This window comes from Lytechinus pictus, chromosome 8, assembly GCF_037042905.1.
Source record: "Lytechinus pictus isolate F3 Inbred chromosome 8, Lp3.0, whole genome shotgun sequence".
Lineage (NCBI taxonomy): Eukaryota > Metazoa > Echinodermata > Echinoidea > Temnopleuroida > Toxopneustidae > Lytechinus > Lytechinus pictus.
Window position 1 is genome coordinate 4,835,045 of NC_087252.1, and position 27,164 is coordinate 4,862,208.

A 27,164-nucleotide genomic window follows, 5' to 3' on the forward strand; every position below is an offset into this window, starting at 1 on the left:
GTTGTTCGGGCGACTTGGTCACTTTTTCAATTTAGATTTGTCTTATCTCCAACACCAAGAATCTTCTGCTTGAAAAAGATTAGAAAACATAGTTTTTCGACCTTTGAAAAATCCCCAAAATGGCATACAATTTCAAATTAATGTCTGCAATGAAGGGAACAACAATGATTGAAATTCAAAGGAAGAGTTTTTCCAGCTCTGTGACTGCCTTGAATCGCAGGAGAGTCGTCGTTACTGGCGTTGGTAAGATACACTGTCCCACCTGCTGTAATTCATGTCATGTTATTTTTAGTCAGTGGAGCTCCAGCTCCAGTCTGACTCAAGAGGTTCAAATTCAAATCACATTTCCCAGCGTTATTTCGTTCTGTTCTCGTAATTTTACCAAAAGAAAAGATAACATGAATTACTGTACTTACAAGTCGGGATAGATATGCAATGCCACGATGGGATGAGGGGGAAAATTCTGATATTTTTGTGATTTTGTTTTGTTTGTGTTTGTGTGTGTGTTTATTAAATTTAAATTTAAAAAGTTAATGGGGCTTTAGGCCAAACAAAAACATGTTAATAATATTTCTTAACCAAAATTGTGGGTAAGGGTTATTGATTTTCTATTTCTGCCAAGTTCTATACTTCTCAATACGGCTCAAAATAAAGGGAGAGAAAATTATTGTGTGGGGACGACCTACAAGTACAACTTACTTTACAACTACAAGGAATTTAAAAAATGGAACTGAATAAAGACGTGCTCAATTTTTCCATCTTGCACTTATCGATAGGAAATGCAAGAATTAATACAGAATTCAAAATCCGACAAAGCGAAATGGTATCAAGAAAAAGTGTGAAGGTTCTTAATAAATGCAAGATAGAAATAAATATTTTGAGCATGTTTTTATTTGGCAATCAGCAACATTTTAATGTTTTAGGGAATTGGGCAAAAATGTTTATATATGCCTCCGACGAAGATTCTGCTAGGATCGAAAGCTTAGGCCCCTTTTGACTTTCTAAAAATATGTATAGTATTTCTTTATGTTACGGTACACCTTTTCTTTATGACATGATAAAAGATAACTCTCAAATTTTCAGTAAAACCTTATTGTAAGTCTGTGGCGAATCATGTACAAACTTTCTCAATCGATTGTAAATATTGATCATATCTCATGTTAACCCACCCCAAGCCCTTTAACATAAAAAATGCAATCAATTTTTCAAATAAACGTATCTGTAAGTCTGTGGCCAGTCATGTGAAAAAATTTCCATACTCATAACTATTAATTTATCTCTTCAGGTGTGGTGTGCCCCCTAGGAGTTGGTATTGATGTGGTGTGGCCTCGGATTCTTAGAGGCAAGAGTGGAATCACCAAGATCACAGGGGATCAGTTCAAAGGCATCCCTTGCCAAGTTGGTAAGTTACCCAAGTGTTTTTAAACAAGGCCCTGTAACATATAACTTAGTGATTGGTCATACTGGTTATTTCTATGATTGATTCAGTTGATTATTGTGTATGATCAGTAACAAAAATCTGCCATGCGATTAATTGCTAAGCTTTATGTTACGGGACCCATTATTCAGAAATAATATGTTTTGCAGGTACAAAAAAAAAATAGCCTCGAGTATAAACATGCTGAGGATTTTTTTTTTGACTTGCACTCTGTAAAGCAATATACAATCATGAAAAGATGGTAAAATCATAGAAAGACTATAGAAGGGGATGGGCATTTCACTTTAATAAAAAAAAAAACATGAGTAAGCAGAGAAGGGGGGGGGGTAGGGAGATATGTCATTTGATGTCATGATGTCAAATGTCATCGTTTCCATGGGTAACTTCAAACACTAACAGCTTTGGAAAGTTTGAAACTTATTTCCCACAGCATGACTTCTAATAATAATAATAATGATATGCAACATTTATATAGCGCTTAATACAAATGTTTCTAAGTGCTGCATACTATTACCCCGGCTTTAGCATGGCTACCCTATTCGGGCGCATCGAGCATTCAAGGAATTCCTTCCTACCGGGTACCCATTTACTACACCTGGGTCGAGAGTGGCAAATGTAGATAAACGTTATGCCAAAGGGCGCTAGTGCTGCGGTGGAATTTGAACCCCACATCTAATGTCACATTTTAACCCATGTAAAGGGTTAGGTTGTGTTCAAATTTGGATAGGCCAACCATGGAATGATGGGGGTTTTCTAAATTAAATAATAACAATAATTAAGTAAGCAATGAAACAAAATAGCTGTGTGATAAAATGTATAGAATTACAGAGCAATTGTGAATAACACCATAGGCACAATGTATTTGTTGATATGACATCTCTAGAGATGATGGAAGCAATCTAGCTTGGTGATGGTAGTTGGCCGTAGCAGGGAAAAGGTAAATAGTTGACTATTGTTTTCCTTTCATGATAGCTGGTTTTGTTCCAAAAGGCACTGGGGAAGGTGAATTTGATGCACTCCGATATGTTTCATCATCAGTGAGTATGCCGTATTCCATTCCCTTTAAAGACATATCAATTCAGTAAAGTAAGCGTTACTTCATATTGTTATTTGCCTTGTTGAATAATCACTAAAACCTTCAAATTGGCAGCATGATGAAGTGTCTTATTCAGTTTCTTCATTTACTCTTATTAATCAATGACCTGGCCCTTTGTGTCTTCTTCTCACCTGTTTTAAAATACCTACCTCATTATTAACATATGTTATTTATTTTTCATATGTTTGTAGTTATACTTTCGGGTCTCCATGGCTATGTCAACTTCTGTTGGAGTTGCCTTACTAACAGGAAACAAATTAATAAATACATGAATAAAGACAAAATGAAGTAATAAATGCTTAAAATTCTGTGGTACAAATGAGTTTATGTATTTCTATTTTTGAAGGACCTTCGTAGCATGAGTCAGGCAACCATCTTTTCTCTTGCTGCTGCACAGGAAGCCCTTGCACAAGCAGGATGGAAACCGGAGAGTGACGAAGAGAAGAACAAAACGGTATTATAATTTTCTGTCTCTTGTGAATTAATTTCCGATGAAAACAAATATGGAACACTTTGACCTCAATCATAACAACCATGTGTGTACTCTGTTTGATGTTTGACATAAATATTATTTTGGTTGCTGTTTGTGTTTTGCATCCATCTATAATTAAAACTGCGGTCAAGTGCAAAATTATATTGACAGTAATATTTAAAGAAAAATCAAGCTGTCTACATTTCATTAATAATACTGGTAATTACTATATTTATATGTCAGGTCTGCGGTGTAATAAAGGAGAATTCAAATTAGAATGATTTTAATGCAATTCTAATGGCATTAAACACAATATGGCGATTGCATTTGATTTAAAAAAAACCTTACCATTTACATTTGACAATGCAAAATTAATGAATGGTGGTGAGTTTTTACCTGATTGCTAAAGAAAGCATGAATGCTTGTAAGCAAGCAACCAGAGGACCGATGTCTTAAGGTCCTCTCCAAGGGACCTGGTAATGAGGATAAATGCCTTTCCAAAGGGCACTAGCGCACCACTTGGGAATCGAACCTGGTTCACCGGAATCCGAAACCCCCCTCTACCGACTGAGCTATCGCTATTGATGGCAAAATTAGAATGCTCAAAGAAATATGCTATTATGAATTCTTTTGAAAATAGTGACAAAATAAGGAATTTGCAGATTAAGTGTTTACATTTTTCTTTGTATTATGTGTCAGATAGGGTGTGGCCATAGGGATGGGCATGGCAGATTTACAAGAGATTGTGGATACCGGTCAGACTCTAAAAGATAAGGTTTGTTATAATTAATGGAATAAAGCTATGATGATGATGATGATGATAATTCTGGTGATAGTGATGATGGTTTTGATGATGATGATAGGGCTTGTAATGATGATGATAGGGATTGTGATGATGATGATGATGGTGATGGTGTTGATGTTGGTGATGATGGTGGTGGTGATGATGATGATGATGATGATGATGATGATGATAATGAGGATGGTGAGGATGATGAGGATGATGATGATGGTTATAATGTTAATTATTGTGATAGTGATGATGACAATTATGATAGTAATAATGATGGTGATGATGATGATTATAATGATGACGGTGATGATAAAAGATTATGATGGTGGTGGTGGTGATGATGATGACCATGACGGTGATGATGATAATCATCACAGAAATTGTGATTGTGATGATGACAATGATGGCACATTTATTTGTGTGCAATATTTAATGCTCCAAATGTCGTAAGTTATAAATAAAGACATCGATGATCCATCAGTTATGACTAATCTTAAACAGAATTAATTAAATTAAGAACAGCTTAAGATGCTCTGAATATTTCTGATGAAAATATTATTTTAGGCTTTCAGTAACATGGTTTTCTCTCATTTTAACCTTCACAGGGCTACAAGAAGATTAGTCCATATTTTGTTCCAAAGATTCTTCCAAATCTTGCCGCTGGTCACATCAGCATTAAACACAAACTGAGAGTAAGTTATTTTTATGAATCATGGTTTGCAATTAAAGTTTGAAGCATTTTTATAAAGTTGTAATGATGTCGGATATTGCTCAAAGTTATTGTGGAAGGCAGTTTGTAATTTACCTGAGAACTGGTGTTTGCTTGAAAAGCAATGGAATCGTCAAAGTGCAAATCTTCTGAAGGTCATTTGCACCGCTCACAGACACAGATCTAGAAAAGCATATACATGCATTGGACAAATCTCAGATGTTCTACATATATTAGTTCACATATTTTAATGTCTATTTATACATATATTTGGATGATATTTGATGTTTAATTTTAGTAAATTTGTGGAAATAAAATTTGGATTGAATTTGAATTGAATTGTACAACTTTAGATGTTATTTTGTATATTTTAAATGTCACCAGGCAAAAAATACCATGCTCATTCATAAAAAATTACATAGATTCTACCGAGTCATTTGGCACATTATTTTCATTTCATACAAACACTTTGGTGGTCATTTTGTTGGTTTTTATTAAAGTAACCTTAATAGTCTAAGATCTATGCAATAGGTGGAATGTTTGATAAGCATATTTTTAATAAAATCTCTTCCAGGGTCCAAACCACTGTGTTTCTACGGCTTGTACTACAGGGGTTCACGCACTGGGGGACGCATCAAGGTTTATACGTTATGGAGATGCCGACGTCATGGTAGCCGGTGCAACGGAGGCATGTATATGTCCTGTGGGATTGGCTGGTTTTGCTCGGTGAGTTCAGTATTTACACCCTTTAATACTTCAGGTATTGATAATTAGTTTTAATCTTCAAATTGGCAATATCAATGTCATGGTAGCTGGAGCAACAGAGTATATCCTGTAGGGTTGGCTGGGTTTTATGAGGTTAGTATTTATATTCTTGCTTCAGACATTTATAAATTTTTAATCCTCAAATTGGCAATTTTTGTTCTTCATCTTCCTTCAAATTTTCCTGTCAAATCAACAATTCCAAGCTTTATGTATAATATGACCAAATTACTGCAGTTATTAAAAACTTTTTTAATCCTCAAGTTGGCACATGATGATGTCATGGTAGCCGGAGCAACATAGGCTTGTATATGTCATGTAAGTTGGCTGGTTTTACTTGGTGAGTTTGGTATTTTTCTACTTGCTTCAGGTATCAACAAGTTTTTACTCCTCATGTTGGCAATGTTTTTTTTCCTTTTCCAACTTGTCTGAGGTTTGCCTGTCATATCAACAATCCCATGCTTTACCTTCACTGTGACCAGTATACTTCAGTGCCTCATTATACTTGATACTTGATGTAGTAATCCCTTTGGCAGCTCATACAGGAAGCTATACTGGGATGATGAATAATTGAGCCACTGGAAGGAGCATCATGAAGTGTAGAAATGGTGATGGATAGACATAGCAATTTGTATATACAGTAAAAAATACTATGTTGAGTGCAAGTAAAAACCAATTAGCTATTGACTTTAAATCATTTGGGATCCAACAGGAGGCTGCATCATTCTGATGTAGGGAGAGCAGCCTCCTTGAAACTGGACATTCCTTTGGTGTTGACAGCTGAGCTGGTTAGGTTGTTCCAGTTCCTTATCGTTCTTAGATAGAAGGAGAACTTGAAGGGGTCGATTATCATATTCCTTTACACTCCATGAAAGAGAATTACGATGGCTGCAATTTTTTTGTTTAATTGAGATTACTCTATCCAATTTTCTCACCCTTGTAGAGCGAGGGCGCTAAGCACAAAGTTCAACGATTCACCTGAGAAAGCATCAAGACCATTTGACAAGGAGAGGGATGGCTTTGTGATGTCCGAAGGGGCTGCTGTAGTAGTTCTCGAAGTGAGTGTATATATATGAGACTTGAGCGCCACTTGCTCAAATGAACAATAGTCTTGGTAATGATGATAATAATTATATAACAAAGCTATTCTTATGATAGGCATATTAAAACTGCTCTCCAATTTTATGTACAACAAAAAATGTCTTTGAAATGATTCCAGTGATGTCCAATGCTGCATGGACACCATGACAATTTCAAAATTTTCTTTTGAAACTACAATGTATGCATAGGAAATCTGAGGTATTTAGCTAATTGACTTAAAAAGTAAATGTATGTATTGTTTCAAGTTTTAGTTGTCTAATTGCATTAATTTATCTTTTAGGACCAAATGTAAATATATCCCAAATGCTACACGGACACTGTGTCCACTAAACAGCATTATACTCTGTTTTGCTTAATAACTTCATGGATAATTAGTTTAAATGGCCCCAAATTTCCAGTAAAATGTATGGTCTTAATACAAATGTAAAGCCTACAAACAATAAATGTATATTATAATTAGTATTGAGTTATGTTTAAATGTCACAATTTGTGCCCCAACTTTATGGAAAGACCCATGTATATATTTGAGTAATTTTGCTTACCAAATTTGATTAGCATTTTTGGTCATGAGAGAAAAGCTCTCAACTATTAAGTTTTGTGTAGTCCTATGTAAAAATCTGCGACGCCAAAGACCTTTTGGAGCAGTCTTTAAAAAAGTGGAGCATATGGAATGTGAAAGCCTCTGAAGCAATGAATTCTTGGAGTTTTAATGGAATAATATCATTTTATAGGAAATGGAGCATGCGAAGTCAAGAGATGCTACAATCCTGGCTGAAATCCTTGGTTATGGTCTCTCAGGTAATGATTTGATTAAGAATGTCAGCAAAGTGATGAAAATAATGTTTCAGTGCAATGAATTGAGTCTTTGTTTATCTATCTATCCATCCATCCATCCATCTGTCTATCTATCTATGTATGTTTCATTTATTGAATTATTTATTTATGTTATTTATCTATTTTTCATTTATTTAATCAATTATTTATTTTATTCATTTATTTTTCATTTATTGATTTAATTATTTATGTTATTTATTTTTTAATTATATAATCAATTATTTATTTATTTTATTTATTTATCTATTTATTTTTCATTTATTTAGTTAATCAATTAATCATTTTCTTTTATTTTAGTTAGTTAGTAGATTAATTATTTATTATTATTATTTCTTTTTTGCAGCAAATTAATTTCATTTTCATTCTTTTTGTTGATTACATAATGCTCCGATGATCATGACTTGATCATTCAGATTTTTGATACATGACATGTTATCCTTTCATTTGAAACACAATTTTCTTGATATTTCAGTTGATTTTGTTTTAATAGTTTGACAGGAATTGAAATTGAAATATTGAATCTTGTAGATAACCCCTGTACAAATTCAATGGAGGAAATCCCTTGTTGAACTTTTTTTGTCAAATGCGTTAAAAAAATTTGTAATGAGGATACATGCCTAATGTAATTTATGTCAGCATACATGAATGTATATGTTAAAGAACATGTTTTTGCTCATGTAATTTGCTTTTAATATGTGATGTTTGATTTTTGTCAGGTGATGCAAGTCACATGACATCACCGAGTGAGAATGGTGTTGGGGCTGAGCTGTGCATGACGAGTGCCCTGCGTGATGCTCAGATGAGTCTGAAGGATGTTACGTACATCAACGCACACGCCACATCTACACCAACAGGTCTGTTAATCATTAGTCTTAATTGTGATAGTCTCCATCATAGTCATCATCCCCTCAATCATCAATGTCAACATCACATTCATCATATATCATCAACAGCCAGACGCGGATCCAGCTGGATTAGACACAATATCATATCAGAGGCCATAATATATTTGCACAATAGCCGGCCTCTCATAATTATGTTTCTAATCCGGCTTGATCACACCTGTCTTCAACAGTATTATTAGTTACCACCACACACATCATCATTTCGACCGCACCACCTATATTATCATTTTCATTATGTAATTTTCATGAGTCACCATTGCCTTTACTACCACCAATTCGATCATCATTATCTTCATTTTTTATCATGATTATTAACACCACCACCAGCACATTTATTATCATCATCATCATCATCACCAACATCATTATCACCATTACGTCCATCATCACATTAATCAGTATCACCACCACCACCCCTATCATCACCAACACTACCTTCATGATCCCCCTCACCACTACCATCACTACTTCCTTCAACTCAATTCATCATCATTACCACTGCCTAAATATTCAATGCTACACCATCATCATAATAAAAAAATCAAGATCACCATGATAACAATCAAGATATTTGATTATGGTCAGTCCCTTCGCAATCGAGACCATCCTCGATCTCATCCATCTATCATTTTCCTCTCTACACAGGAGATGCCATTGAGAACATGGCAGTAAAGAAGCTCTTTGGTTGCCATAGTGACCATCTTCCAGCGGTATCCTCCACGAAGGGAGCAACAGGTCATCTGCAAGGAGCAGCTGGAGCAATAGAAGCTGTCTTTACCATCATGGCATGTCATACGGTAAGGTCTATTATCAAAATTTTATTTAAAGATCTGGAAGTACAACACACAGTTGCAACGTCTTGCCAATTATCGACTGGCTACTTCGGGCGAATGACAAACCTGTTAAAAGGAAGGCCCTTATAATGCCAGAGATTGTGCAGATTCTGTGCTCATTGAACTATGTTCAGCATGCAAAAATAGGTTCATCATTCACCCAAAGATGCCAATTAGGAATCAATCTAAATTATTGAGAATCTTTGGTTTCATAAAGTTTCATGAAACAAATAGTGCTTTCCACTGACAAATTTGCTTTGAGCCAATCAGATGCAAGGTTTGTTATATATACCGATTGGCATAATTTTTACTATTGCCCTATCCAGAAAAATAGATGATATATTATAAAACAAATGTTGACTGCTCTTATTCAGGTAATAGTCTATTATTCATCAATGAACTAGAGACTAATAAAGAGTTTCCCTTGAATTTTAGTTGAAAATCAGTTCAAGACAAAAGTTATCCTATTGCCCTCATAACCAGTCAATATTGAATTAAAATAGTCCAGATAAGATTCAAATTGACATAACATTGCTAGATGGGGCTCGTTCCATAGAGTTATAACTATTGTAACTTTGCCATTATGTCAACTACCATGGTAACCTTGATTGTGATTGGCTGTTGAGCCCTGTTACCATGGTAGTTGCCATAATGGCAAAGTTACAATAGTTGTCTCTATGAAATGGGCCCCAAATGTGTATATACGATTACGAACTTGAGGCTTGCAATAGCCACAAACTTCTACTTTATTCTAATACAACTAAATTTCATATCCTCCCATCAGGGGCGGATCCAGGATTTTTCGCAAAAAAAAAAAAGGGGGGGGGGGGGTTAACCCGAAATTAAGGGGATTTCTGACAACCAAGCAAAAAAAAAAGAAAAAGGGTCTTCACTTCCCAAAAAAAGGGGGGGGGGCACACTTCTGTTTTTAACGGCATTTTCACATAAAAAATTTAGTTGTGCCTCTCTAAAGGGGGGGGGGCACGGACCGGCTGTACCCCCCCCCCCCTGGATCCCATTATCTGATTTCAATCCTTTTGTTCCTTCTCTTTTTCTTTCTTGTATATACACGCATATATGAATAAGTCGACAATATTTGTTTCATTTCCAAGGGGGATTCACACTTTACAAGCTTTGCTTTTAGTGGACCCCCCTCATTTCCATTTATGCTCAATTTTATCCTTTTTTTACAAAGAATATTCATCTGTAAAATTGTATATGATTTATATTACATGTACTTTGTATAATGTTTTGAATGGAAATGGAATAAAGAATTGAATTATCTCTCAAGGAACAGCATGTCTGAATATGCATATTTACGAGAACATTAATATTTATTTTAGAGTGTTTTATTTTCTTTGCTCCAGGCACAACTCCCACCAACGATCAACCTAACTTCAACGACCCCAGAGTTTGATCTTAACTATGTCCCCCTGACCTCACAACCTTGGGAAACGACACGTGACGGGTCAACACGACGGGTCGCCCTGACCAACTCATTTGGGTTCGGTGGTACCAACGCCTGCCTGTGTATAGGAAGTGTATCGTGAAAGGAGATATGTGATCATCCACTTCAAAACCTGAACTATTGGGGCGTAAAAGAAACTTAATGTTTGATTAAAAGTCAAGATTGGGTGTCGTAAGAAAGATGAGTTGAAGCTGAACACAAAACAATTACAAATTTGAACGTAATCAATTTGAGACTTATGCTTGATTGGAATTAAACAAAACTTTCTTGCGATGCCTCTTACATGCAAGTGCACAAGCAAGGTTCTCTGTAAATGGGCATATTAGTCATTTTGAGCTTCAAATTCAGAATTTAGACGACTAACTTTTGTGGAAAAACAAGTCTTTTTATTTCTGGAATCTAAATAATAATATATGTAGCTGAGAACCTTGGCACCAATAGGTAGATAAGCTGTAAATGGGGAAATGTGCAATGGAGAGGAAAATTGATGAGGCGTCCAATGCTATAGGAGTCCACTGGGACAGCGCCAGTTTGTGTAATGCGAAGCGGCTGTGGAGCCTACATGTAGTGTTACCCAGCCAGAAGGTGCCTAGTTGCATGCAGTTGCTCAAAATGGCTCCTAACAGCGACAAAATTTCACAAAAAATAAATTTGGCGTGACAAAAATTTCAAACATCTCGTTGAATTTTTGGCACCACCAGTTGGGGGGGGGGGCAGTTACATGTAGAGCCACTGCACGTCACTACGCGCCACAGCTGCTTTGAATTGGTGCGAATTGGCCCGAGCCCATTGGACTCCGAGCATAACGTGTCAAACTACTTGACCGTCCATCATCACTCTTGTGGATGGCTCACTAACTTGTGATGTTTGAACACGTCGACAACAACACAGCTCTTTCCAGGACCAACATAAACTCAAGAAGAAACAACACTAAGTTCAGTCAATTAACTCATAATACAATTGCAGGATGTTAAATCATTATCATTAAACCATTATAATTGAAGTTTTCATGATTTATATGGTTATATTCACAGTTTGGCTAATTATGTATCACATGATTATTTTTATAAAAATACACTATTGGTCTGTTTGTATACATCGTTACTCAATCTTTTTTAAGAATTGCAAAAAGCATACTACAATATACTTGTTTAATAAAACATCAATATATCATTTTGATAAATATTTAATAATTACACATTATTGGTTTATTTAGTATTCTCTGTTTGCTGGTGTTTGTAAGCCAATAACTAGGCTTTGGTAGAGTTACCTATAAATCTCTCGTGTGTACATGTTAGTGGTGCTTTTCAGGATTCTAATATTGATATTCATATTATCATTAAACAAAATTCTTATACAGAGACTATTGGAGCAGTTGGTCATGAATAAAAAATGACGAATGCAAAAAAATTATTTACTGTGTACATTAAAATTTGCATTTTGAAAATAAATTAACCCTTTCTAAAACAAGGCACAAAAATAAGTACAAGGTGAATTTCAGATTAATAGGCATCTGCATCCTAAATCAAACATACAAACCTACATTATTTATGATAGCTTAAAGGCTTGAAGTACTGATTTTTTCCAGAAAGTGCAAAATAATTAAGAAGTAAATACATCCATCTCCTTGTTAAAGGCATTTATTTTAATTCCTCATTGAATTAAAATTAAATCTCTGCACGCTCCACCCGTCAGAATATTTGCACCATAAGCACATATTACTTCTATGAATCTTCCATCACACATGCTGTACCAGTTGAAACCTTCTTAAAAGACATTTAGTCCACTTTTGTCCAATGACACAGGCTTGGACCAATGTACCATAAGATACCCTCATCCTTATTTTTTTTCTCACCTTAACATGACAGTGGTTGACACCGTAAGCACCATCAGTTTATATACCTCACTAAATCCCCAATATCAGCCTCTTGAAGTATGTCTTTGAGCTAACCGCTTGTTTGTCTTCCACTGTGCAAAGCTGTACCTTGTAGCTCTCTGGGGGTACCTGCATGTTGCACCAGCTGACACCGATGTGCTGCTTGAAACACCATCAGTATGTATACCTGACTAAATCCCCAATCTCAGCCTCTTGACGTATAACTTAGAGCTCTTCCATATCACCACCGGTTGTCTTTCACGGTGCAAAGCAGTACCTCATAGTTCTCTGAGGGACACTGCATGTTGCATCGGTTTAAACCGTTGCATCGGTTGAAACCATGTACCATCAGTATATATACCTCACTAAATCCCCAATCTCAGCCTCTTGAAGTACATGTCTTTGTGCTCTTCTATATCTTCTATATACTGCTTGAAATCGTTGCATCGGTTGAAACCATGTACCATCAGTATATATACTTCACTAAATCCCCAATCTCAGCCTCTTGAAGTATATCTTTGAGTTCTTCCATATCACCACCTGTTTTTGTCTTCCACTGGGCAAAGCAGTACCTCATAGCTCTTTGGTAGTCCCTGTTAAACCTATCTGCGATTCCTTCAGCTTCGTTGAACCCAATACCAAGGTTGATACACAACGTTGTGTAGGCATCAACAGGTACGTATTTGGCTAGTCTGTCCAGTATTGCGTCCGCTTTCAGATCAGACCTACAAAAGGATGATATGCATTTTGGCTTAAAAGACGTTTAATACAATGGCTTGTGTTATCATCATCATCATCATCATCAAAGTTATAAATCCATTCCCCTCCCCCCCCCCAAGAACGGGGATGGCCGGATTCACCTCACACTTGCAGCAATCACCTTTACCCCCCCCCCCCCCCCTCTGAACTCAAGATCAATTTACACTCTGGTCTAAAGTTGTGGTTTATTTGTGGAGAGTCAGATGTTGCATAAACCTGACATTGCTGACTAAATCTATCAGCTCATTTTACACTCGAATCATTTGTACCTCTCTGGAAATGATTTTAAAAAATAAGTTCTTTTCATCATGAGAGTATGAGAAAACAAGATTCAGGACATACACTAGTGAAATGCAAAAGCGTCTCTTGAAAAGACATACTGTACCTCTGTGAGCTAATAAAGAATAAGCCCTTTTAAAAAATGAATGGATGAAATGATGCTTCTGATAAGACACCTGGGGCCCATTGCATAGAAGTTACTATACTAACATCCACTGGTAACTACCATGGTAAAAATGGACAACAGCCAATCAAAATCAAGGATTCCATGCAAGTTACCGCTGGATGGCAAAGTTACCATAATGGTAACTTGTGCAACAGGGTACTGGGGAGCCTATAATCTAAGCAGAGGCTGCAACTCATTTATGAGGTAAATCTTTAACATAACAAATACATCTTATTTGCCGAGACTATAAACACTGGCTTCTGAGCAGTCGTCTATTCCTTCTCATCTAGCTTTAGTCATGGTTTTCTTTATAATCAATGAAAGTCCCGTGGCAGTTTTTCACACAAAAAAAATCAGCCTGGCTCATAGTCAATACAAATAAAATGGCTGCTATTAAAACAGATGGTATAGGCAATGGTTATTTCACAACCACTGTTTGTATTCTCTCCAGAGCAGAGACACCTCTTAAATTAGCTTATGAGATAAGTAGCTACAGCCTCCGTCCGCCTTGATTACAGCCTAACATCAGGGTGGAATTTTCATTCAAACTTACTCTGCAGGTGTTGCTGCAGCTGCTACCATTGCAGCAGTGGTTGCTGTAGTCAAAGCTGTTGCTGGTGTCGTTGTTATTGCTGATGTCATTGCTGCTGGTTTTGCTCTTGCTACTTTCGTTGATGCTGCTGCCGTAGTAGTTGCCGGATCTTTAGTCAAGAAGGAAAGAATTACATTGAAGATATTCAATGATAAGTCCAAAAGTCTGATGTCAGTCAAGCATTTTTATGGTAGAGCTGCATAAACCCACCTTTTTAATGTCTAGATATATCCACTCTATCAGTTGTGGGTTGGTCTATATGGAGGTTCACTTATCAGTTTTGCTTCTTTACATTTTTTTTTCTTCATTGATTAAGATTGCATTATTATTTTCCTCAGTAATTTATAACAGGCAGCAAATTGAACGCTTGGAAATACCTGCTTTAAGCGCCATACAAATGTTATAATAATAATTATTATTATAGAATGGTATCATAGTATATAATAATTGCTGGAGATTGTTTGGTCCGAGAACAAGTCATCAATCATCTTATTAAAGTTGTGCGTAACTAATGAACAGCATTATGAAACTGACCCCTGTGATTCTTAAAGAGGAAATTCACCCTGGCAATATTAAAGTTGGTTTAATAAAAGCAGAAAACTTTGAGCAAAACTATTGGTAAAGACTTGATGAAAATCCATGAAAGAATATGATGACTCTTAAAACATTGTCAATTTGTGACATCATATGCGAGCAGCTCCCCCATATATCATGTAATTTAAATTGAGTATGATGAATAAATATATTTTCTTACAGAAGGGGGTACAAAATGATCCCACTGATGTTATATCCCCAGCACAAATAAAATGACTTTCAATCTTTAGAGAAAATAACACTTTGGGGAATTTACATCACACAACAGATATGGAGGAGCCGCTCGTCTGTGGCATCCTACGAAAAAAAAAAAAAAACTGTTATTCTTTGACGGATTTCCATCAAACCATCAGCAAAATTTTGCACTAATTTTGCTGATTCTATTTAAACCAACTTATTGTCAGGATGACCTTCCCTGAAAACAGGACATGGAGCACGCACTACGTACCATCATATGGCAAGATGAATCGAAGCATCGTAGGAGATGATGAGAGTGATCTGACTTGTTTTAACTTGAATCTAAAGAACCTCTGACTTGGGTCCGTCACTGATGACATGACATCGAAGGTAAGTTGTCTTCTATCAAGTCGTTGAAAATCTTGTTCATCTACATGCTACTTGAAAGAGAAAATAAACATTGATTTGAGCACTACCAGAGATGGTTTATTTTCAGTTGGTCTTATGCCAATTCGTCAAATTCCAACTCGTCTATTAGCATTTGGTCTACCATCAGTTCGTCCCATTTCCACATGGTCTAATAGCCATTTCGACCACTCACCATTTCGTCTAATAACCAGTTGGTCCGATAGCCATTTAGTCCATATAGCATTTGGTCTAATTAGACTAAGTGTTAATTGTTAATTGGGCAAAATGAATGAAAATAAAACGGATATTAGACCAACTGGTTATGAGACAATATGGTCATAGACAAAATGGTGATTAGACAAAGTGATGATTGGACCAAATAGTTATTGGACCAAATCTTGGAAATCTACATGCTATTTGATGCTACCCTTCTTCAACAAAATATATTCATGGAAAAAAAAAAAATTTCCAACTGGAGCAACTGCCAACCTGTAGCTGTCGTATGAAATTAAAAAAAAGAAAGATGCAATATGGCCAGAGCTATCTACGCATCTGGTTACTGTAAAAATTGAGCATACACTTAAGAATAATATAATGCATATCAATTCTAACAACTGCTTATCTGCTCCCATTCTTTTCTCTGCATTCTTAATGCACATATATTTTGTGTTATTGCTTTTATTATATTCAGTTTTCATTTTAATCTATTTTTCAAAATAATCACCATCTTTTCATGTACCAAAATAACAGAGCAGTTGTACCAGTATGACATCACACATTTTGTTGCATTGCCAATTGAAAAACATCCATACTATTATTGGTCTCAACATTCAAGTGCTTAAGTTTTTTCCCCAAAATTTGTCAGAGTTTCATTGAATAGTTTCTTCCATTTATCTGTTTTCTATCCGTTTACTGGTTTCATAAATTTTGCTTTCAATAAATATCGTACGTACCGCCTCGTCAATTCTCTTTTCATTATCCTTCGGGCCATCTAACAGCTCGATGTTGATATCTCCACACTTCCATTCTATGAACATGGGTTGGGGAGGAAACAGCTTTCTGTATTCTGACATTTCTTCTTTTACTTTCTGTATATTGGTGGGGGAGGGAGTGGTGGTGAAGAGACAAAAAAACAGTTGAAAATAAAGTCACCCCTTCAGCACACCTTGAGCATGTCAATAAAGCAGATGAAAAATCAATTATAAAACACTCTCCAGGGCTACTTTTTGAGCTCAACAGCCAGGGAAAAAAAATACCTGGATGCTTGGGGCAATTAGCCCCCAAACACTCAAAAGAGCCCCCCCCCCATCCCCATTCACTGCCATGTTAAAGCTTATTCAATTCAGCAGATTTAGACAGTAGGTTGTGAAAAGTGAAAAATTAATATTTGCTACGTTGTATTACACTATACATTGGCCTCTTCATGAATTTTAAAGGGTTCCTTTTCAGTTTTCCTAGGGGGGGGTGTTTCACAAAGAATTTTGTATGACTTATAGAGTCGCGCTTAAATACCGATACGCACGTGATATGTTACGCGTAATCTTCATGATAAATATGCAGTTGCGCACGTCCGCTTAATATTAACTGCCTTTTATACCACGCGTAACTTGGAATTTAAGTGCGACTCTTGGTCATATTTAATCTTTGTGTAACACCCCCTACCCCCCCCCCCCCGCTTTTTCGGGGCATGTCTAGGGCAAACTAACCCAAAGACCTGTGTAATTTTTTTCCCTGCAAAAGATGAAGGTCTTGAATAGATGGAATATGGTGGAACAATTCATATCACTCCTGAAAATAAAGACATACGTATCGTATAATAAAAAAAGAACAAGTCTCAAACAAACAAAAACATAGCACAAACTCATGACATCATTCATTATGATGCCAGGACTCACTTAATTTGATGTCTTTATGATTTAAATTATGCCTTGAGTTTGTATGCAAAGCTTTATTGTCTGTCTGAATTTGTACAAACTTTGTTCAAACGTTCGCCTTTCTGCTCCACTAATTTTCATGCTTTCTTTCATTTCTTTCTCATTTCGTTAAAAAAATAATCCAATCATTTATTTTGCTGCCTCTAACGTTACCTTAATTACTTCTGTAAGGTCATCATACAAGCAGAGAAGCATAATATGAGAGAAACCCTTTCTTGCAGGTGGGCGAAAGAATGGCGTGCAATTGATCCTCTTCCCAATAAAATAGCGGGTGAAAACAGCGACGATCCACCACTCTGAGAAATGATCGACAAAGAAATCCAAGTCCTTAGTCCTGACCTCACAACGTGGATAACCGTTGACAGATGAAGGGATTCTTTCAAAAGGTTCCAAATCTACAAGCATGTTAGTAGAAAAATGATAACAATTGTCAACAAGATTAACTGATGAACGATGACAAAAAAATTTACGTGGAACAGAAGTTAACTGTAAAATCAGTATCATAGTAATGAATATTAATTCAAGCAAAAATAATTACATTTTTTCATGAAAATGCTTTACGGGTTGCATATCAGGCCATCCCATATATACTGTACTTAGACTATTATAAAAGTGAAATATATTTTTAGAAATAAAATATTTCAAGCATGGCAATTGGTCACAACCTGTCAGCTAAGATGTAACCAATTCCACTAAGTAAAAAAAAAGTGGTACTGTAAAACCAAGCATATTGGCGCTATCCAGAAGATGAAAAAAAGCACCAAAATTGTACTTTAAAGGCTTTTTGAAGACTCATGGTTTCAGTGTTATTTTATATAACAAATAATGCACTGCTGTCATTGGCAATGCAGCGAAAGCTGTGTTTCAGATGGTGCACATTTGGCAATCGCCTGCAGCACCCATCTCCCTGTGCCCTGCTTTTCCACTCAAGCTCTCAGTTCTATGTATTATTGTTATAATAATAAAGTACTTATCACTCTTACCATTGCTGCGTGTGTAGAAGACAATTTCTGCACGCGTTGGATGAGAGAAATATGCATTGTGGTCCAATGTGACCTTGAGAGGTTTGCTGAGTTTAGCACCGGATGGTGAGAATTTGACCCCTGATGAAATAATTGCTTCATTCTCTTGGAGGACCAGCTCTCGGGGAGTGTCTGTTATGAATTCCCATTGAGCTTCATTAACATCTGAAATATACATTGTCGGAGAAAGAGGAAAAATTATATTTATATAAAGTTTATTATTACGAGCACCATTGTCATCTTCACTGTCACCTTGATGAAGACCATATTATGATCATTATCATCAAGAAAATCATGATTGCAATCATACCTACCACACAAGACAAGCATCTAATATGCATTTGTATAACCCTCGCACACTGTTGGCTCACAAATCTATCAGACTTTATGGACCTGATGTTTGGAATTCGATACCTACTAGTACTAGGAATATATTATCAGTGCATTCCTTCAAAAGTGCGGTAAAACGCATACTTGTCTCTAAGATGTAATTTTGTTGTACTGTATATTTTAAACTTAAATATTGATATAATTTCAATTATTATTACGCCTCACACACTCCTTGTAAATATTTGTAAATAGTTGTGGAACATAATAATTTGTTATTTGGTTTTCTTTCTTTGTTTGTTAGTTGTTTTTTTTTCTTTCCCCTCTTTGTGTAATCGTATTGTTTTTATATTCATGTATGTATTTCATATATCCAAAGGTCTGACAACAGCTCAAGCATCTGCTTATTTTGTCATACCACTGCATGTCTGCAACCTTGTTATAATCAGTTATGTTATGTTAATCATCATAATCATACATTAGTATCATGTAAAATTTAATGTAATCAATTTTGTGATGGTCACACTATGTACATTGTCATGACATGCAGAAACAAATAAATAAATAAAATTAAAAAAAATAACTTAGAAATTGTTTATGGATCTAGTTCACGAAACGTGGACATACATGTAGGGTAATCAAGTATCACTGATCGTTCTGCATGAATATTAGGTCATGATCAATGTCGAATTAAGGGTCAATGAATGTAGTATTTTATATAAATGATATGTGAATGGTGTTTTTTTGTGAATAATTATTCAAAGTCAGCACTGTTGCTATATTGAATCGCGTAATGCAGGCGAGACAGCCAGAGGCATTCCACTTGTTTATAAACATTATAAATATCTTTATTTTCCACCCAAGTATCTTTTGCTTTATCCCGCCATTTCCAAAACGTACCAAGTTTAAAAATCCTTGTGCCATCAATGCCTCCGAAATGTCAGCTTTGCAGATGTGGTTTTTTTTTAGGAAGACTTCTAAATCATTAAATCCACTATCCCTCCCGGAAATAAATGTACTAATAGATTGAGGACATTATATGAGACTTTCTTTTCTTTCCGCCTACGTCTATTTACTCTTTGATCAATTGATTGTGCTCATTTCTTATTAATGCAGGGGATTTCCCCTCACTTTTCTCATACTATTTCTATTTCTATTCTTAAAATTAGAAAAATACAATAGAGCCTATTGAGGATATATATTGAACCTGAACTATAAATACTTTTAGATTTTTTTTCCATTTTAAATACTTTAAGAAAAAACTTTCAATTGCCCATGGTTAAAATCCCAATTTATTACCAAAGCTTTGCTTTGTAATAAGTCCCTCATTTTAATTTTCATAATGAACTATGACCTGTAATTTTTAATTATCAAAACGTGTTTTGAAACTACGATTTACTTATCTACCGATCACTCTTGTTTATTATTTGTAACTGAAGTATCTATTTATGACGTTTATTCTGCTTTATGTATTATGTATCATACATGTTTGTTGTTATGTTTATTATCTGAATATGAAAATAATCACCATCATCTTCATTATCATCACTAACACCATCTCCATCATCATCATCATCATCTCCATCTCCATCATCACCATCATCATCATCATCACCACCACCATCTCAATCACCATCGTCATCATCATCATTATCTCCATCTCCATCATCAGCATCATCATCACCATCACCATCATCATTATCTCCATCATCATCATCACCATCACCATCTCCATCATCATCACCATCACCATTGTCACCATCATCACTATCACCATCTCCATCATCATCATCATCTTCATCATCACCATCATCATCATCATCACCATCACCATCATCATCATCATGAGCGTAGTGGTTTCGAAGTACACCATGTATTTTAATGTGGGCATATGTTGGTCCTGAAAAAGTCTTTTTCTTCTCAGATGGTAATTAAGAACAGTCGGAACATAAAGTTTGGGTGAAACCACTACTCTTCTTCGCCATGGAAACCTTCAGAAGTTACATCATCATCATGATCATCATTGCCATCCTTACCATCATCATAATCTTTACCATTATCATCATAATCATCATCAACATCCTCACAATCACCGTGATTTTGACCATCAACCTAATTCATAAATTTTTATGTAAATGATTTTTTTAAATCAATAGAACACATCTATCCCCCAAATTCCTGTGAGAAATACTCACCAATACGTCCTCTTTCTACCTCTGTATTTCTTCTCTGATTTGCTCTCCTTTCTTCTCTCTGACTTGTGAACAGTAGCCACTGAACCATTAAATATGTTACCATATGCATGACACACTTCTGGATTGGCAGACCATAGAAAACTTTCACCAAGAAAAGGAGCGAGAAATTCTCTGTTGATGTTTCGATAGAAGCAAACTGATCAATCAAGTCATCAAGGCTGTATCCCTCTGTCTTTCTATTGTCTGACCAGATTTTGTAACGGTAGTAGAGATACATCAATAGACCTACGTCCTCTACACCTAATTGTGGTGTAAGAGCTGATCTGCCTTTTCCCGGTACACTGGATAGTGGTGTAAGAAACCCTCGTCTTATTACAGTTTGTTCATCGCCGAGCTGTCGTAATGCAAGTGAAACCCTTGCCAACCTGATCAAAATTAAATATGTAAAGAAAATTCTGTGATTAAACTATGAAAACTAAAACTTATAATTTAAATTCAATGAGGGATAGGAAAGATCATTTGAAAGGCATTTTATACAAAATAGAGGAAATTCATGGCATTGAAATCTATGCAAACCTGCTAAACATTCAATAATGCAGATTAATTGGACTATTATCAACCAGGACTATCAATGGGTCTCTGTACCGTTTGTCTCTATTCAGTAGATGTTGAATAAGCAATGTTTACAGCTGTGACAAGAGCAGAACAGTAGAAGTAGGTTTAAGGATCCTCTGGACTATATTCAACCACTACTTACTGCCTACATCTGCAGCATTTGATAAGCTTAACATTGCAATGAATGGGGATTTCCAGGGTTACTTTTGGAGTTTTCAGGGTTCTTTTTAGCATTTCTGGGCTGATTTCGCCCTGAGCCCTTGTGTAATTTTTCCGTTATCAACTTACATTTTCAATTCTGACAATTTGACTCAAGTTTGTTAGATTGTTGATTGGTCTATACATGTACCTGCTTTGTCTTATTTCAGTTTGGTCTCATCCCACATGATCTTATCCTAGTTTGTCTAAAACCAGTTTTTCAAATAACCACTTGGTGTAACAAAAATACTAATAGAACATTTACCATTTATCTGACTTTCACTTAGGCCATCATTCTGTCTAATATCCACATGATCTAACACAACTTAATCTGAATGGTTTACAAATCAAATTGAAGATGAAGTGTACAAAAGATCAACTGGCCAGTTGACTAAATGACAATTAGACTAAGTGGCTTTTTGACAGAGAGCAATGTAGACCAAATGGCAATTAGAACAAATTAATAATAATAATAATAACGCAGTTCTTGTATAGCGCATATAACATTATGTCATAACGTCCCTATGCGCTTCCAAAGGACTTGGATATTATAATATAATAGTAGACCAAATGTGTTTAACCCATGTTGTATTAAGATTGCTTGAGTAGTAGACCAAGGGCATAATGTATAAAACTAAATTTAACCAGTAATTTATCAAAAATCACATTTTACACTTAACCGTTTATTCTCATCTTTTATACAAATATACTCCATCTGGTAATAAATTCAAACTTGAATCTCTTGCCAATATCATACAGGATTAATTATGACATGCTTTACCACCAGCAGGAATTTAAAGCTATAAATCAACCAGTATTTTTATTCAGAAGTCTTGTTTAACTTTATAAGCAAAGGTCTAAGTTGTGTTAAGGCTATTGAAAGATGAAATGATGAAGAAACTTACTTCATTTATGAATGATCTGAGTGTCAAGTGAGCTGATATATTAAATCTACATTAAAAATTTGTTTCACAATAAGCCAGTTCGTAGTTCCATTCTGCGCATGATCAGAAGATTCTGCGCATGATCAGAGGAAGGTCATTGGTACTAAAGTGCATGGTGGTTTAAAATTTAATGAGATAAGCACCAACTTTGATTTCTTGATTATTCAGTTATTCTTTTGAATTGTGTTTTTCATTCACATCCACAAAGAACAACAATGCGTCCACGAACGATATTGGTATGGTATTTTACAGTTTGTCAAGTACATTGTACAGCATGCTATAATATGCATTCAGAGTAGAAATACAACAAATACCTTCATGGAGTCTTCACTGGTGTGCTATTCTAGTCACCTGGTATAATTCAATTTCTTCATCCTGCTATGTAAGGCATGCATACATAATATCTTGCTTTGAAATCTGCCTATCATAATGAAATAAATGCAAGGTCATTTGACCAAAATTGTCCATGAAGTAACTACGAACTGGTCAATTGGCCAGCCACAGTTAAACCACATCTTTAGACCAGAGTCTGAATTAAAACTTAGTATAGATAGAATACAAGCTACTTGAAGGGAAAGTTCACCCTGACACTAAGTTGGATCTAAAAGCTATTTTTTTGGTGAATGTTTTATGAAAATCCATACATGTATCAATAATCAGAGTTAAGAATTTCTAAAATTACTAGCATGTGATGGCATATGCGAGCAGCTCCCCAATATATCATGTAACATAATTTTTTTTTTTTTTAGGAAGGGGTATGAAATGATAATACAGTCGCCTAAAAAGTAAAATCACTTTCAACTTTTATATAAAATTGCATTTTTCAGGATTTACATTACCCAACATATAGAGGAGAATATTAATCTATGATATCACAAAATCAAAACTTTAAAAATTAATACAATTTTGTTTGGTCTTTTTCAACAGACTTTAATCAAACATCCACCAATACTTTTATTGAATTTTCTTTCATTAAAACCAACTTATCATGATGAACTTCTTCTTTAATACATTCTTTATGATATAATTATTTACTCTTGATTCTCTATTGGTCCTTGATCCACAGGCAAATCTAGAGATGTATCACTTCCTTCTTCCAAAGTACTTTCTGAAAAGATATTGATATCCATTTGACCAATCATATTTCATTCCCCATCAATGACCCATTTCATAAAACTTGTTATTGCATTAACAGTATAAAGCTACTGAAATCATTCAATATGATTGGCTGATTGTAATCTTGCTACAGAAATTGTGCATTTGTTATTATAAAAATCTTTATGAAACACCCTGGGGGGGGGGGGGCACTTCCATTGATGAGTGGATACCATGTGTGACCATGGGGTCTCGAAAAGCACCCTAAACACGTATTTTCCATATTCTGAAAATGCACCCCTTAACAAGTATTGGCGTGTGAAACCCTACCCTTAACAAGTATTAGAAACAAAACAATACTCTTGGCAAGATTCCCTGAATTGACCCCCTAAACAAGTACAATGATATTTTTATTGTTACAGTATGTGCACTGTCGTCGGTTTTACCTGATTGGGCTTAGTACAGCCCCTGCACCTCCCACATCTCGTGCAAAATCATCGTGCCAACTAATCCCAGTAAATTACCATTGACCATTGAATTACATACAAATAGTAATTAATTTTAAATTGAAAAATAGTGCCCCCATTGCCCCCCCCCCCCATCCAAAAATATAATTCATATATTCTTTTGATTTTTCTTTGTCCAAATGCAAGTTCTGCAAGAATATTTCCTACTTCCTCAGTAATTAACATGGACTACTTTAAAATTGGCAAGTATGGTGGTTGTGGTTAGATGTCTTCTTGTCTCTAAACATAGTTGCAAGAACGCTACCTACCTCCTTGGTCTTTAAGACGTTCATATAAGAATTGCTGAAATAAATCCTCTCCTTTTACTTCTTGTTTCAAATTTCTTTCGAGTGTGAGTTCTCCTCTTGGCTCAGATGGTTCTTTTCCAGCCATGGTTTGGGTATACTTCTAGGACCTGAAAATGAACAGAATAACTTGAAAAATGATTCCAAATTCAAATCATCAACTTTCTAATCATAAATCAGGTCAGAAAGGTTGATCATTGACAGATTTCTCAATAACTAATCACTGATTTTGAAAAGTTTGGAAAAAAAGATAAATCATTATGTCGCCAGGGTGTTCAAACCTTATCTCAAATTTAATAAAAACAGAGTAATAAGGGCAGTTCGATCAGAACAAGCTTGAAGTGAGGTTGCCAATATTCCAATATTTTTAAAAACAAGCTTTTTTCTGAGCTTTTTGATAATACAACCATGTTTTTTTTATAATAATTTTTCTATTTTCATCCAATTCTTTCTCTTGATAGGGTGGACCTTTCTGTACCTAGCAGCTCATTAACTTTGTGACAGTATCAGTAGTTAATTTTGGTGTGGAAATGACCAACTACGAACAACAATAACAACGTTTAACATGTTTAAGTTTACTCAAAGTCTCAAATACTAATTGTCGATACTCAAGCTCTGCTCACAAGCTCTATGGGCATGGAACATGAAAACAAGGTTGAAGTGGTGAAATGACTTGACCTTGACCCACATGACACAAAAGGTGAAAGTAAACTGACAATACCTATCCCTGGTATCATAATTATCTGCAATTTTGCATGATTTCAGAAGAAAAAAACCCAAACTGGCATTATATTTGTTAAAGGACAAGTCCACCCCTACAAAATGTTGATTTTAATAAAAAGAGAAAAATCCATCAAGCATAACACTGAAAATTTCATCAAAATCGGAAGTAAAATAAGAAAATTATGACATTTAAAATTTTGCTTAAGTTTACAATTTTTTATAGGTCTATGCACATCTCTGTTGGTATGCAAATGAGGGAACTAAATAATGATATCACTCACTCACTATTTCTTTTGTATTTTATTATATGAAATATAAAATATTTTAATTTTCTCCTCCTTATCCTGTGAAACAAAGTTTTATTCCTCCCTGATCATGTGGAATTACCATTGTTTAACATTTTATGGTTCAGTCAAGTTGGTCCTTATTTTCAAATCTGTAAGTGTAAAAAGTTAAATATTGTATAATTCAAACAATAAAAAACAAAATAAATAATGAGTGACATCGATTCTTTCATTTGCATGTGACTAAATTTTGCATGTAGGCCTAACTATTTTGTGAAAAATAAGCGAAACTTTAAATGTCACAACTTTCTTATCTTACATCTGAAAAAGATGCTTGTCTGATTTTTCTCTATTGATTCAACTCAATTTTCTGAGATGGACTTGACCTTTAATTTGTTGACCCTGACCTACCCTTGGCCTGACTCACTTAGCAGCCATGCCCACCATGTTAATTTTCTCTGTGAAGATTTCCAACTTTCAAACATGCAATTGATCATTTAAAACTTAAGTTAAGCCAAACAACAGTAGGATGGGGGGTCGGGTGTCCGGACACTTTATATTTTTGAAGCCTTCTTTTTTGTCTTTGGATTACACTAAAAATACGAATTCAATAGTTGTAATTATCTTCTATTTTGTTTTCTATAATACCGGGTATTTCCTAACATTTTGTACTAAAAATTGATAAACCTTCCCTTGTAAATTTTTCCAAATGACTTCCTAAAATTGATCGTCCGGACACACAACCTGTCCGGACATAGTCTTGAGGACGCAATGATGACTTTTTAAATACCGTCATATACTTCTTCATCATTGACGTCTTGACACTCTCTCCATAGTCTCATAAGAGAAGGTCCAAAACAAAGATGGATTTCGCTCGGAAATCCATCTTTTAAAACATAAATGAATTTAAATTTATGAATTTTATTGATTTCTACACCTTCCTACACCTAATGCGTAGGAAGGTTTAAAAAAATCTACGGTAAAAATGATACAATGATGAAGAAGTATATGACAGTATTTAAAAAGTCATCATCATTGCGTCCTCAAGACTAACTTAGTCCGGACACACAACAACTGGGTAGGCCTTGGGCCTAAAATTAATGGAGAAGTGAACCAGTGACAGTAGTGTCCTGTACTGTACTGTCATGACTGTAGTGAAGTTCAAACTTCAAGTTCGACGCTGACCCACCAGGACATGATCCGGCCAACCTAAAACGTAAAGAGAAAGAATTTGGAACTGAATACAGAGTCATAATGACTTCGTTCAGTATATTCCCTAAGTATCCTAAGTAAGAAATGTAACTAGGAGTCCAAGGACTGAGTCACAGCTCAGGCTCAGCCAGGCATGGCAGTTTGGCACAGCAGCTGAGAGCGGATACGGTGTGTGTCGTCGAGCGGACTCATACTGGAAACCACGCCGGTCAACACGGCGCGGCCGGGGTCTAAATTAGGCCTAAAAGAAAAAAAACTACCACAACCTATAGCTATACCCGGTCCCCCCAAAAAAACAATCCATAACTCACGAAGAGAAGAACAATCCCCTGACAATGTTCCGATTATTGTGGTTCTTTTACAAGTAGGTTTTCTCGCTAGAAATGTATGTACCGAACAGGATCTAGGTCCATGATCTCACCCAAAACAGAAGATCAGCGAAACAGAAGGGAGAAGATCGGTTATGAAGCGCCGTTTGAACTTTTAATTAAAAATAATTAATAGAATCGTAATGAATATGACGTGACCATTATCTATTGAAA

At 35.5% G+C, this 27,164-nt stretch overlaps 2 protein-coding genes across 7 annotated transcripts; one reads left to right on the forward strand and one right to left on the reverse strand.

Moving 5' to 3' along the window:
• LOC129266449 (3-oxoacyl-[acyl-carrier-protein] synthase, mitochondrial-like) lies at positions 1 to 11,886 on the forward strand. The gene is made up of 12 exons (XM_064103422.1): positions 1 to 243; positions 1,286 to 1,402; positions 2,411 to 2,475; positions 2,881 to 2,988; positions 3,710 to 3,781; positions 4,405 to 4,491; positions 5,083 to 5,234; positions 6,214 to 6,328; positions 7,103 to 7,169; positions 7,922 to 8,059; positions 8,756 to 8,907; positions 10,311 to 11,886. The coding sequence occupies exons 1-12, from the start codon at positions 120 to 122 to the stop codon at positions 10,491 to 10,493; spliced, it is 1,380 nt and encodes a 459-aa protein (XP_063959492.1). The 5' UTR covers positions 1 to 119; the 3' UTR covers positions 10,494 to 11,886.
• On the reverse strand, positions 10,642 to 27,153 carry LOC129272730 (uncharacterized). Of its 6 annotated transcripts, none has more exons than XM_064103416.1 (10): positions 26,934 to 27,153; positions 24,368 to 24,513; positions 23,533 to 23,605; positions 20,741 to 21,165; positions 18,180 to 18,383; positions 17,350 to 17,591; positions 16,216 to 16,350; positions 15,126 to 15,291; positions 14,045 to 14,192; positions 10,642 to 13,012 (listed from the first exon to the last, which is right to left on the reverse strand). In XM_064103416.1, exons 2-10 carry the CDS (start codon positions 24,489 to 24,491, stop codon positions 12,754 to 12,756), a joined length of 1,776 nt encoding a protein of 591 aa, XP_063959486.1. In that variant the 5' UTR covers positions 24,492 to 24,513; positions 26,934 to 27,153; the 3' UTR covers positions 10,642 to 12,753. The 6 variants fall into 6 exon arrangements, with proteins under 6 accessions (XP_063959486.1, XP_063959487.1, XP_063959489.1 ...); XM_064103417.1 differs by having other exon boundaries at positions 10,782 to 13,012; positions 27,044 to 27,101; XM_064103419.1 differs by lacking the exon at positions 26,934 to 27,153 and adding an exon at positions 26,552 to 26,626 and having other exon boundaries at positions 10,782 to 13,012.
• Between the last annotated feature and the right edge of the window lie 11 nt (positions 27,154 to 27,164).

Excerpts from the sequence above, each read along its gene's own strand:
- LOC129266449 (XM_064103422.1), top strand. The coding sequence starts at position 120 with ATGGCATACAATTTCAAATTAATGTCTGCAATGAAGGGAACAACAATG. Across the intron at positions 244-1,285 it reads AGTCGTCGTTACTGGCGTTG|GTGTGGTGTGCCCCCTAGGA; the intron begins GTAAGATACACT and ends TTATCTCTTCAG. Across the intron at positions 5,235-6,213 it reads GGATTGGCTGGTTTTGCTCG|AGCGAGGGCGCTAAGCACAA; the intron begins GTGAGTTCAGTA and ends TCACCCTTGTAG.
- LOC129272730 (XM_064103416.1), bottom strand. The coding sequence starts at position 24,491 with ATGGCTGGAAAAGAACCATCTGAGCCAAGAGGAGAACTCACACTCGAA. Across the intron at positions 16,351-17,349 it reads ACCTTACAGAAGTAATTAAG|AAAGTAAAAGAAGAAATGTC; the intron begins GTAACGTTAGAG and ends ACCAATATACAG. Across the intron at positions 13,013-14,044 it reads GCTGCAGCAACACCTGCAGA|GTCTGATCTGAAAGCGGACG; the intron begins GTAAGTTTGAAT and ends ATCCTTTTGTAG.